The 13,385-nt window shown below is 45.5% G+C and overlaps 1 protein-coding gene across 1 annotated transcript in view; it reads right to left on the reverse strand.

Annotated features, from left to right (window-relative positions):
• The window catches only part of AMPH (amphiphysin), a 418,422-nt gene that overhangs the window by 205,654 nt on the left and 199,383 nt on the right, over positions 1-13,385 (reverse strand). The window contains exon 3 of the mRNA XM_063922528.1: positions 1,797-1,851. Within this exon, the coding sequence (XP_063778598.1) occupies positions 1,797-1,851 (55 nt within the window). The remainder of the gene's footprint in view (positions 1-1,796; positions 1,852-13,385) is intronic.

The following is a 13,385-nucleotide window of genomic DNA, read 5'->3' on the forward strand; positions in this document are numbered from 1 at the left end:
GCTAACTATTGCCAGGTGGATCAAGGAGCTAATTATTTTTGTGTATGAAGAAAGTGGTCATAAAATTCCATAAAATCTGAAGGCACACTCAACCAGTGTTGTTGCAATTTCCTGGGTTAAGGATGCCTTGGTATCAGTGAAAGACATGTACAGTAGCCCAAAATGATATAGAAGAAAGGAATGGGAGCGCTGAATGAGTCGAATATATGAATTTATTATTAAAACAATGTTTCATTAAACACATGAATGAGAATAAAAATAAATAAAATAGCCTGATGAAAAATTCATATAATATGGTAGTAGAATATAAAAGTCACATGAGTAAACAATATTTGATATGACTGCTGATTAAACGGCCAGTGCTATAGGCCGAGAAACGCGTTAAGGTACTCCATTGAAGGATTTTGTTTGACTGCTTTATTCTCCTGACATCCTCTGATTTGTGTGAACCGATTGGAGTTCTGCCGCAATCCACGGACAATTTACCAGCGGCGTGACAATCTGTACTTCACTGCATCGAGCCGCTGCACACCCAGCTCAGTACAGCGTCCACAACGGAAAGGTTTCCTTCCATCGGATAACACACCACAGGAGTAACTGGCTCTCCCATACCATTACCATCTGGTTAATTATACATCAGCCCAGTGCCGGTGTCCACTCCTCCAGCACTGAGACACTGTCCGCCCGGCCCAATCGAGCCATCTCTGACATTACAGCGGGGCTCTTATGCGCATAAAGAGAGGAGAGACTGCACTTTCTAACAACAGCGATCCTATAAAAGAGGTATCTCTCAATAGTCTCCCACCTATACCTCATTTCAGTCCGTGGAAGCACGGCTGAAAACACGAAGCACCACTCTATTATCCATTTTCAGGTGTTATACTGCAGTCATATCAAATATTGTTTACTCATGTGACTTTTATTTTCTACAACCATATGAATTTTTCATCAGGCTATTTTATTTATTTTTATTCTCATTCATGTGTTTAATGAAACATTGTTTTAATAATAAATTCATATATTAGACTCATTCAGCGCTCCCATTCCTTTCTTCTATATAATTTTGATCTATTGTTGGAGCTGCCCGCCCACAACTGGTGAGCGGCCGTCTGAGTCTAACTGGGTTTGTGTGTACTGTGGAGCGCCAACTCTTTGTACATGTACAGTAGCCACCTGGCCATCTGTTCACACTTTCTCTAGTCACTATGCTCTGGATGGCGCCCACTTTGACATTGATGTCCTTGAAGGGGCATTGCGATGAATGAATAAAATTTGGTAATTAAGCATGAATTTCTGTCTGTTGGACTATTTGTTACCCTCCCTATATTATGCTTTGGTATATCCCAGAGTAATGGCTGCCATGAAGTAGTGCAGAAGAAAATAGCAAATTATATTTACCGATAATTTAGTTTCTTCAAGATACTTCATGGCAGCCTATAATATACCCTCCCTTTTTTAGTGTGTTTTTTCACAGGAACCAAATGTGAGGAGACACTCAAAAGACTGAAGAGGAAGGGCAGGAGTAGCTCTATATACCCTAAGTGGGCGGTCCCTGAAGTGTGAAAAAACTTCCTGTCTAGAACTAGATAGACGAGATGCCATGAAGTATCTAGAAGAAACAAAAATTATCGGTAAATATAATTTGCTATTTTTTTTTATTAATAAATGTATACCATGATAATATTACAGACATACCAAAATGTGTCCAATTTATTATCAGAAAACATTGTAGTAGTATATAGTACATATGAAGATAAAATAAAATGCAAGACATAAGACCGGTTGGTGTAACTTACCTTTAATAGCAGCCAAATATGCACGTAATTCCCTTTGTAGCCGGGTGCCTTCTGCCTGAAAATATAATTATTTTACAATAAAAGATAAGTTTACAGGGACAAATGTTTTGTAAATAAGACTAATAAATAAATAACCCTTATATGCTAACATTGCATTCTTAATATATAAACTTTTTTTTTTTCACCATAAAACAATATAAAACACATTGGGCGGGATTCAATTCTTTTCACCCCTTTCCACACCCGTTCTGTTTCTGCCCTCAGGGGCGTGGTAGCATTATTTCAGCTCGCTACCCCCGGAGTAGGGAGGCACCCAACCCTTTACACAGCTAAACCTGATCACTATGGGCGCAATATGTACAATAACAGAGATCATTTTAGAAAGGAAACTGGGCGTGATATATCATTTGAATCCCACCCATTAAGTCATAATAGCTACTGAAACATAGAAATGTAGAAAGGGTATTAATGTTGATATTCTCTACAATTACTAGTTTGAAATTAATTTGTGTGCTATGTGACACTGCTTAAACAATTGAACAATATGTTTAAAAGGCAGAACTCTTATTAGTTCTGAGACATTAATGTCATTTGTCTATGTCAGTGTTTCTCAAACCAAGGGGGTAATTCAGATCTGATCGCAGCAGCAAATTTGTTAGCCAATGGGCAAAACCATGTGCACTGCAGGTGGGGTAGATATAACATGTACAGAGAGAGTTAGATTTGGGTGGGTTATTTTGTTTCTGTGCTGGGTAATTACTGTCTGCTTTATTTTTTCACTGCAATTTAGATTTCAGTTTGAACACACCCCACCCAAACCTAACTCTCTCTGCATGCACATGTTATATCTGCCCCACCTGCAGTGCACATGGTTTTGCCCATTAGCTAACAAATTTGCTGCTGCGATCAGATCTGAATTAGGCCCCTAGTCCTCATGGAACCCTAAAGCTGCCCATACACCTAAAAGATTTATTGTCAGATCATGCTGGTTAGAATGAAAATCTGGTAATATATGCAGCAAATGGCAATTGAACATTTGCTCCGAAATACTGTAAAACTGACAAAAATGGTTGTTCAGACAAATTGGTTAAATCAAATGGCTTTAACAAATTTGTCTGACCATTTTTGTCTGTTTTCCAGTATTTGAGGGCAAATGATCAATTGTCATTTGCTCCATTACCATATTTTTCATTCCAACCAGCTAGATCGGACAATAAATCTTTAGGTGTATGGCCAGCTTAACTCTAAAGCTAGGTACACGCTGCCGGATTTTTTTGATTGGGGAGACCATTGGGATGGTTATTTGCCTAGAGGAAGGTCCCGATATCTGTGGTACACACTTTTTTTTTTCCCCTTTCATTTTAAATCAACTGATTCCTTGAGAAATCAGACAATGGGAAAAATTGGGTTTACCCACACACTACCAGATTATTAAAAATGCATGCACACACACACTGGACAATATCGGGAGATTGTGGCCGAGATTTTTGGTTCTGCCTGACAGCTCGGACTAAACGGTGGTGTTTGTGGGCAAGATTTGTCCAAGTTATCAGCGAAACGCCAAAACTATCGTTTGTACACACTATGCAAATTAAATTAGGCCAATTACCCGATTATTGTCAAATCGGCCCAATACCACTATGGCCAGTATACAATTAGCGCCGAAAATTTACCATAGCTAATGGAGTCGACCGGGGGTTTCCAATAAGGCCCGATACACAGTACTTATCAGGGATTAGGCTTTGGGTGCCTCAGGCACCCAAAGCATAATCTGCGATAAGCAGCCGCTGGAGCTGCGATAACACATGGTATCGGCACCTTATCCCGAATGCCATGTGTAATCGCATGATCGCAGGTCCTTTATTGGCCGATTAAAAAAGGCCTTTTTTTGGATAGCGCTATAATGACCATCAGTCAAAAATCATTCTATCAGGCCATTTTTAACGGACAAAAACGTTCACATTTAATAGAGTACCGGCCAAAAGATTTACAGGTGGACCTAATTATTCTTGAGGATACCGTGAAAACATGCACTGTTAGTGTTCTATGAGGACCGAATTTAAAATGCACTGCAAAACATGTACATAGTGGACACGAGCCCAGAATCTATTTTGATTATAGGGGGTAATTCCAAGTTGATCGCAGCAGGAAATTTTTTAGCAGTTGTGCAAAACCATGTGCACTGCAGGGGGGGCAGACAGGGCCGGAGCTTCCACTAGGCAGCTTTAGGCAGCTGCCTAGGGGTGCCGGAACCTGAGGGGGTGGCCTGTTACAGCTGCATGAAAAAGCGAGCGTGGTCCTACCTCTCGCAACCGCAGCAATCCCCCCAGCACTCGTATCTACAGTAGCCACGACTGCCAAGCTCCTGTATTGCAGGGTGACATGCGGTGCTGCTCTTCATTCCAGGCTCTTTCACAGACTACTCAGTCCCATCTCTGCATCACAGCCTGCAGGTGAGGTGGCTACAGGGGTGTATCTAGGGGTCTGAGCGCCCCTGGCAAAGTAGTGAACTGGCGACCCCCACCTCCCCCACCCAGGGGCACAGAGGTGGAGAGCATAAAGGGAGGCTGAGATCAGGGACACTGAGGGGCAATTACAGGGAGGGTGTGGGCAGGGACACTGAGGGGGAATTACAAGGAGGATGCGGACAGGGACACCGAGGGGATATATGCACACATACATACATAAAGTTAAAAACCCCTCTCTAGGTGTGATGGCACTACATGTCCTAGCAAATCCAGTAGACAAGGTGTGCTGGGACTTGTAGTCTCAACACAGCTGGACAGGCAGTCACTGGTCTAGATACCTCTCCATACAGAGCTCTTTGTAACCTGTGATCCAGACTGCCAGGATAGACCATGCAGTGCACCTATGGTACCGCAGAAAATGTGCAGGTATGCTCATGCTGCACTGCTGACTGGTGCTGATTGTAGTGGCTGCTGTTTGGTGACAGACCGCGTTGGACCAATGAGAAGGGGAGCGGATGAGGAAGAGGAGGTGCCTCGCCCCTCCCCATACCTGGAAGTGCCCCGCTCCCCGGCTATATTCACCATCATTGTGACCGTAGTCACAGAGAGTGTCAGAGTGCAATTCGCTTCTGAGAGTCCGGCAGTGGATGAGCACTGCTAAGGGATGTATTCAGTGAGAACTACTATGTCATTCTATCCCTTGGCGCGGGTGGCACTGCCAGGCGGCGCCCCCCCTTGGCCGGCGCCCCTGGCAAGTGCCATCCTGGCCAATAGGAAGATACACCCCTGGGTGGCTACACAGTGCACTGTCCGCATTTGATGAGGAAAGAGGGGGAGAGCAGCAGTCTTGGGGGGCGGGTGCTGAGATGAGCAGCAGGCATGCACAGTATCTGGGGTGGATGAGCAGCAGCATGCAAACAGACGGTAGAGGGGATAGAACAGAAGACATTTAAAAGAGATGGGGAAGGGGGGTGAGAGCAGCAGGAATCCACACAGACTATGGAGATGGAGAGAAGAGAGCAGCCATGCAACAGACTGGGGTTGGGGGAGAGCAGCAGTATGCTTTTCACCTGAAGGCCGGTTAGGGGGAAGGGGCAGTAGGCAGAAATTTTGCCTAGGGTGCCGAGAAACCTTGCACCGGCACTGGGGGCAGATATAACATGTGCAGAGAGAGATAGATTTGGGTGTGGTGAGTTCAATCTGCAATCTAAATTGCAGTGTAAAAATAAAGCAGCCAGTATTTACCCTGCACAGAAACAAAATAACCCACCCAAATCTAACTCTCTCTGCACATGTTATATCTGCCTCCCCTGCAGTGCACATGGTTTTGCCCAACTGCTAAAAAATTTCCTGCTGCGATCAACTTGGAATTACCCCCATAGATAGGGAAGATATTAAACAGTAGCGGATCTTGCCACGGGCAAGCAGGACTTTTGCCCGGGGCGCCGCCTTCCGGAGGGCGCCGCACCATGGCAAGATCCGCTACTGTGCCCCCCCGCCGCTGTGCCCCCCGCTGTCACCCCGGCCGCTGTGCCCCCCGCTGGTCCCCCGCTCTGAAGGGAACCAGACGCTAACCGTCTAGTCTCCCTTCGTGGAGGGGACCTTTGCTGTGCGGTGCCCGATGACGTCATCGCGCACCGCACAGCATTGTGGCACAGACCTCTAGTGTCTATGCTGATCGAGGAGAGGAGTGGCGCCGGCGGCTGTCTGCAGCGGTCTGGATCAGGAACGGGGATAGTAAGTATACTTTTTTTTTTATTCCAGCTGCGCTACAGGGGGCACAAATGGGGGTGTTACTGACCACGCCCCCGTGTGGAGCCACGCCCCTATAGTTTTGCCCGAGGCGCAACCACAGCCAGAACCGGCCCTGATATTAAACTCTATACTCCCACAATTTAACAACATACCTATGAAATAATCAGATTACTATAAGTAACTACAACATACAGTATATTTAAATTTATATATAAAACCAAATTGTCAGTGGAAGATGAGTCCCAGATCCAAAGTCATATTTACAGTAAGAGGGGCTTAAAGTGATCCTGGAGAAGTGGTGGAACTCATTTATCCCGCCACACCCTATACCCCCCCCCCCTTCCATTCCTTCCCTCACATTAAGCAGAGTCAAGGCCAGTATAGTGTTTTCGACACCCCCTTGCAAACTATAAATTAATGCCCTGCTTCCCATACTTTATAAAGGGACATTGATCTCACAAAGAAGCAGTGTGGTCGCACAACAGTACCCCCAATTCAAATTACACTACACAGTAGCACAATCTTGTTCACATTACACTGCATGTAGTGCCCCTTATTGATATTACACTACATATTAATGCCCTTTATTATGGTTACATCACTCAGTAGTGCCCTTTATTCATGTAGTGCTGCACAATTATACCCTTTATGCATGTTCTGCCACACAGTAGTGCCCCTTACACATAATTCCCACAGTTGTAATTCCCCTTACACATACCGAACACAATAGTGCCGCTTATACACAAAATGCCCACAGAAGTACCGCTTATACACAAAATGCCCACAGAAGTACCGCTTATACACAAAATGCCCACAGAAGTACCGCTTATACACAAAATGCCCACAGTAGTAGTTCCACTTATATACAGAATGCCCACAATAGTAGTGCCCCTTACACATAATGACCAGAGTAGTGACACTTATACACATTATGCCAACAGTAGTGCCCGTTATACACATCTTTGCCTCTCCAGCAGCTCCATGCCCTGTGTCCCTACAGCAGCTGCATGCCCTGTGTCCCTCCAGCAGCTCCATGCCCTGTAGCCCTCCAGCAGCTTCCCCACCTCTCTTGTCCCTCCAGCCCCCTCTCATCTTCAAGATGCACAGAGCCTGCTCCTCTTCATGGCTCTTTTTCAATTCAGCAGCAGTGATAGCATGACATCAGATATGCCATGCCGAAAAAGGATGCCACTCCGACCTGAGGAGGGGATGAATGCTGTCCGACAGACACAGCATGTGTAAGTAAAGGAGGGGTGGGCTGTAGATGGAGGACAATGGAGCCACCAGGATCTGAGGAAGGGGAAGGTGTCTGCAGCTCATCAGTAACACTAGTGCCGTCTGCATCATCGATTGAGGTAGATGATGGGGGCAGGCTCTTCTGTTGGAATTACTATGCATGGCAATAGAGGAGGTGGAACTAGTCACCCCTACCATTACAGGTGGTGGAACTCAGTTCCACCTCGTTCCCTCCCACTTTAACCCCTGACAGTAAGTGTTATTTATAAATATCTTAGGCTTCATTGAACTCTGAGTTCCGCTTTCTATATCATGGGTCATGGGGAAGCAGACATCAATAAGTCCAAAAATACATTATAAGTAGATATATAAATTAAATAAAAACAAAGATAGATAGACAGACAGACAGACAGACAGACAGACAGATAGATAGATAGATAGATAGATAGATAGATAGATAGATACTTTATACTTGCAAGGACTACTTAATAAATTTTAAATTGTAAATTCAGACATACTGTATTTAACAGAACTGTAAAATAGTTAATTTATTCTCACAGAAAACTAAGGACTTAAGGTACATACACACAGGGCGTTTTTGCTAGTGATGAGCGGGTTCGGTTTCCGAGAAACCGAACCCACCCGAGCTTTACCTTTTTTTACACGGGTCCGAGCAGACTCGGATCCTCCCGCCTTGCTCGGCTAACCCGAGCGCGCCCGAACGTCATCATCCCGCTGTCGGATTCTCGCGAGATTCGGATTCTATATAAGCAGCCTCGCGTCGCCGCCATTTTCACACGTGCATTGAGATTGATAGGGAGAGGACGTGGCTGGCGTCCTCTCCGTTTATATACGAGAGGAGACAGTTGATCTGATTGCTTTTTGCTTGTTTATTTTACTATTGTGGGGAGGATTGGGGAGCAGCTGTTAGGAGGAGTTTTGCTGATAGTGACCACCAGTTTTTTATCCGTTCTCTTCTCTGCCTGAAAAAAACGCTCCATACCATATCTGTGCTTAGTGTGCTGCATGATATATCTGTGCTGAGTGCACTGCTCACACTGCTTAATTGTGGGGACTGGGGAGCAGCTATAGCAGGAGTACAGTGCAGAGTTTTGCTGACAGTGACCACCAGTATACGTTTGTCTGCCTGAAAAACACTCCTGTGGCTTTTTTTTTTATACTAGTAGTTTTTTTAGCAGTTTGCTGACAGTGTCCACCAGGTCCATTATACTGTATATAGCAGTACGGTAGGCCACTGCTGTACCTACCTCTGTGTCGTCACTCGTCATCCATTAAGTATACTATCCATCCATCTACATTGTATACCTGTGGTGGCTTTTATTTTATACTAGTAGTTTAGCAGTCTGCTGACAGTGTCCACCAGGTCCATTATACTGTATATAGCAGTACGGTAGGCCACTGCTGTACCTACCTCTGTGTCGTCACTCGTCATCCATTAAGTATACTATCCATCCATCTACATTGTATACCTGTGGTGGCTTTTTTTTTTATACTAGTAGTTTAGCAGTCTGCTGACAGTGTCCACTAGGTCCATTATACTGTATATAGCAGTACGGTAGGCCACTGCTGTACCTACCTCTGTGTCATCACTCATCATCCATTAAGTATACTATCCATCCATCTACATTGTATACCTGTGGTGGCTTTTTTTTATACTAGTAGTTTAGCAGTCTGCTGACAGTGTCCACCAGGTCCATTATGCTGTATATAGCAGTACGGTAGGCCACTGCTGTACCTACCTCTGTGTCGTCACTCGTCATCCATTAAGTATACTATCCATCCATCTACATTGTATACCTGTGGTGGCTTTTTTTTTATACTAGTAGTTTAGCAGTCTGCTGACAGTGTCCACCAGGTCCATTATACTGTATATAGCAGTACGGTAGGCCACTGCTGTACCTACCTCTGTGTCGTCACTCGTCATCCATTAAGTATACTATCCATCCATCTACATTGTATACCTGTGGTGGCTTTTTTTTATACTAGTAGTTTAGCAGTCTGCTGACAGGGTCCACCAGGTCCATTATACTGTATATAGCAGTACGGTAGGCCACTGCTGTACCTACCTCTGGCTTTTTTTTTTTATACTAGTAGTTTAGCAGTCTGCTGACAGTGTCCACCAGGTCCATTATACTGTATATAGCAGTACGGTAGGCCACTGCTGTACCTACCTCTGTGTCATCACTCGTCATCCATTAAGTATACTATCCATCTATCTACATTGTATACCTGTGGTGGCTTTTTTTTTATACTAGTAGTTTAGCAGTCTGCTGACAGTGTCCACCAGGTCCATTATACTGTATATAGCAGTACGGTAGGCCACTGATGTACCTACCTCTGTGTCGTCACTCGTCGTCCATTAAGTATACTATCCATCCATCTACATTGTATACCTGTGGTGACTTTTTTTTTATACTAGTAGTTTAGCAGTCTGCTGACAGGGTCCACCAGGTCCATTATACTGTATATAGCAGTACGGTAGGCCACTGCTGTACCTACCTCTGTGTCGTCACTCGTCATCCATTAAGTATACTATCCATCCATCTACATTGTATACCTGTGGTTGCTTTTTTTTTAATACTAGTAGTTTAGCAGTCTGCTGACAGTGTCCACCAGGTCCATTATACTGTATATAGCAGTACGGTAGGCCACTGCTGTACCTACCTCTGTGTCGTCACTCGTCGTCCATTAAGTATACTATCCATCCATCTACATTGTATACCTGTGGTGGCTTTTTTTTATACTAGTAGTTTAGCAGTCTGCTGACAGGGTCCACCAGGTCCATTATACTGTATATAGCAGTACGGTAGGCCACTGCTGTACCTACCTCTGTGTCGTCACTCGTCATCCATTAAGTATACTATCCATCCATCTACATTGTATACCTGAGGTGGCTTTTTTTTATACTAGTAGTTTAGCAGTCTGCTGACAGTGTCCACCAGGTCCATTATACTGTATATAGCAGTACGGTAGGCCACTGCTGTACCTACCTCTGTGTCGTCACTCGTCATCCATTAAGTATACTATCCATCCATCTAAATTGTAGACCTGTGGTGGCTTTTTTTTATACTAGTAGTTTAGCAGTCTGCTGACAGAGTCCACCAGGTCCATTATACTGTATATAGCAGTACGGTAGGCCACTGCTGTACCTACCTCTGTGTCGTCACTCGTCATCCATTAAGTATACTATCCGTCCATCTACATTGTATACCTGTGGTGGCTTTTTTTTTTTATACTAGTAGTTTAGCAGTCTGCTGACAGTGTCCACCAGGTCCATTATACTGTATATAGCAGTACGGTAGGCCACTGCTGTACCTACCTCTGTGTCATCACTCGTCATCCATTAAGTATACTATCCATCCATCTACATTGTATACCTGTGGTGCCTTTTAGTTGTGCGCAGTAAATATAGTAGTAGGCCATTGCTATTGATACTGGCATATAATTCCACACATTAAAAAATGGAGAACAAAAATGTGGAGGTTAAAATAGGGAAAGATCAAGATCCACTTCCACCTCGTGCTGAAGCTGCTGCCACTAGTCATGGCCGAGACGATGAAATGCCAGCAACGTCGTCTGCCAAGGCCGATGCCCAATGTCATAGTAGAGAGCATGTAAAATCCAAAACACAAAAGTTCAGTAAAATGACCCAAAAATCTAAATTAAAAGCATCTGAGGAGAAGCGTAAACTTGCCAATATGCCATTTACGACACGGAGTGGCAAGGAACGGCTGAGGCCCTGGCCTATGTTCATGGCTAGTGGTTCAGCTTCAAATGAGGATGGAAGCACTCATCCTCTCGCTAGAAAAATGAAAAGACTTAAGCTGGCAAAAGCACAGCAAAGAACTGTGCGTTCTTCAAAATCACAAATCCCCAAGGAGAGTCCAATTGTGTCGGTTGCGATGCCTGACCTTCCCGACACTGGACGGGAAGAGCTTGCGCCTTCCACCATTTGCACGCCCCCTGCAAGTGCTGGAAAGAGCACCCGCAGTCCAGTTCCTGATAGTCAAATTGAAGATGTCACTGTTGAAGTACACCAGGATGAGGATATGGGTGTTGCTGGCGCTGGGGAGGAAATTGACAAGGAGGATTCTGATGGTGAGGTGGTTTGTTTAAGTCAGGCACCCGGGGAGACACCTGTTGTCCGTGGGAGGAATATGGCCCTTGACATGCCTGGTCAAAATACAAAAAAAATCAGCTCTTCGGTGTGGAATTATTTCAACACAAATGCGGACAACAGGTGTCAAGCCGTGTGTTCCCTTTGTCAAGCTGTAATAAGTAGGGGTAAGGACGTTAACCACCTCGGAACATCCTCCCTTATACGTCACCTGCAGCGCATTCATCATAAGTCAGTGACAAGTTCAAAAACTTTGGGTGACAGCGGAAGCAGTCCACTGACCACTAAATCCCTTCCTCTTGTAACCAAGCTCCTGCAAACCACACCACCAACTCCCTCAGTGTCAATTTCCTCCTTACCCAGGAAAGCCAATAGTCCTGCAGGCCATGTCACTGGCAAGTCTGACGAGTCCTCTCCTGCCTGGGATTCCTCCGATGCATCCTTGAGTGTAACGCCTACTGCTGCTGGCGCTGCTGTTGTTGCTGCTGGGAGTCGATCGTCATCCCAGAGGGGAAGTCGGAAGACCACTTGTACTACTTCCAGTAAGCAATTGACTGTCCAACAGTCCTTTGCGAGGAAGATGAAATATCACAGCAGTCATCCTGCTGCAAAGCGGACAACTGAGGCCTTGGCAGCCTGGGCGGTGAGAAACGTGGTTCCGGTATCCATCGTTAATTCAGAGCCAACTATAGACTTGATTGAGGTACTGTGTCCCCGGTACCAAATACCATCTAGGTTCCATTTCTCTAGGCAGGCGATACCGAAAATGTACACAGACCTCAGAAAAAGACTCACCAGTGTCCTAAAAAATGCAGTTGTACCCAATGTCCACTTAACCACGGACATGTGGACAAGTGGAGCAGGGCAGACTCAGGACTATATGACTGTGACAGCCCACTGGGTAGATGTATTGCCTCCCGCAGCAAGAACAGCAGCGGCGGCACCAGTAGCAGCATCTCGCAAATGCCAACTCGTTCCTAGGCAGGCTACGCTTTGTATCACCGCTTTCCAGAATACGCACACAGCTGAAAACCTCTTACGGCAACTGAGGAAGATCATCGCAGAATGGCTTACCCCAATTGGACTCTCCTGGGGATTTGTGACATCGGACAACGCCAGCAATATTGTGCGTGCATTACATCTGGGCAAATTCCAGCACGTCCCATGTTTTGCACATACCTTGAATTTGGTGGTGCAGAATTATTTAAAAAACGACAGGGGCGTGCAAGAGATGCTGTCGGTGGCCCGAAGAATTGCGGGCCACTTTCAGCGTTCAGGCACCGCGTACAGAAGACTGGAGCACCACCAAAAATACCTGAACCTGCCCTGCCATCATCTGAAGTAAGAGGTGGTAACGAGGTGGAATTCAACCCTCTATATGCTTCAGAGAATGGAGGAGCAGCAAAAGGCCATTCAAGCCTATACATCTGGCCACGATATAGGCAAAGGAGGTGGAATGCACCTGTCTCAAGCGCAGTGGAGAATGATTTCAACGTTGTGCAAGGTTCTGCAACCCTTTGAACTTGCCACACGTGAAGTCAGTTAAGACACTGCCAGCCTGAGTCAGGTCATTCCCCTCATCAGGCTTTTGCAGAAGAAGCTGGAGACATTGAAGGAGGAGCTAAAACAGAGCGATTCCGCTAGGCATGTGGGACTTGTGGATGGAGCCCTTCATTCGCTTAACCAGGATTCATGGGTGGTCAATCTGTTGAAATCAGAGCACTACATTTTGGCCACCGTGCTCGATCCTAGATTTAAAACCTATGTTGTATCTCTCTTTCCGGCAGACACAAGTCTGCAGGGGTTCAAAGACCTGCTGGTGAGAAAATTGTCAAGTCAAGCGGAACGTGACCCGTCAACAGCTCCTCCTTCACATTCTCCCGCAACTGGGTGTGCGAGGAAAAGGCTAAGAATTCCGAGCCCACCCGCTGGCGGTGATGCAGGGCAGTCTGGAGCGAGTGCTGACATCTGGTCCGGACTGAAGGACCTGCC

Source organism: Pseudophryne corroboree, chromosome 5 (genome assembly GCF_028390025.1).
Source record: "Pseudophryne corroboree isolate aPseCor3 chromosome 5, aPseCor3.hap2, whole genome shotgun sequence".
NCBI classification, from domain to species: Eukaryota; Metazoa; Chordata; class Amphibia; order Anura; family Myobatrachidae; genus Pseudophryne; species Pseudophryne corroboree.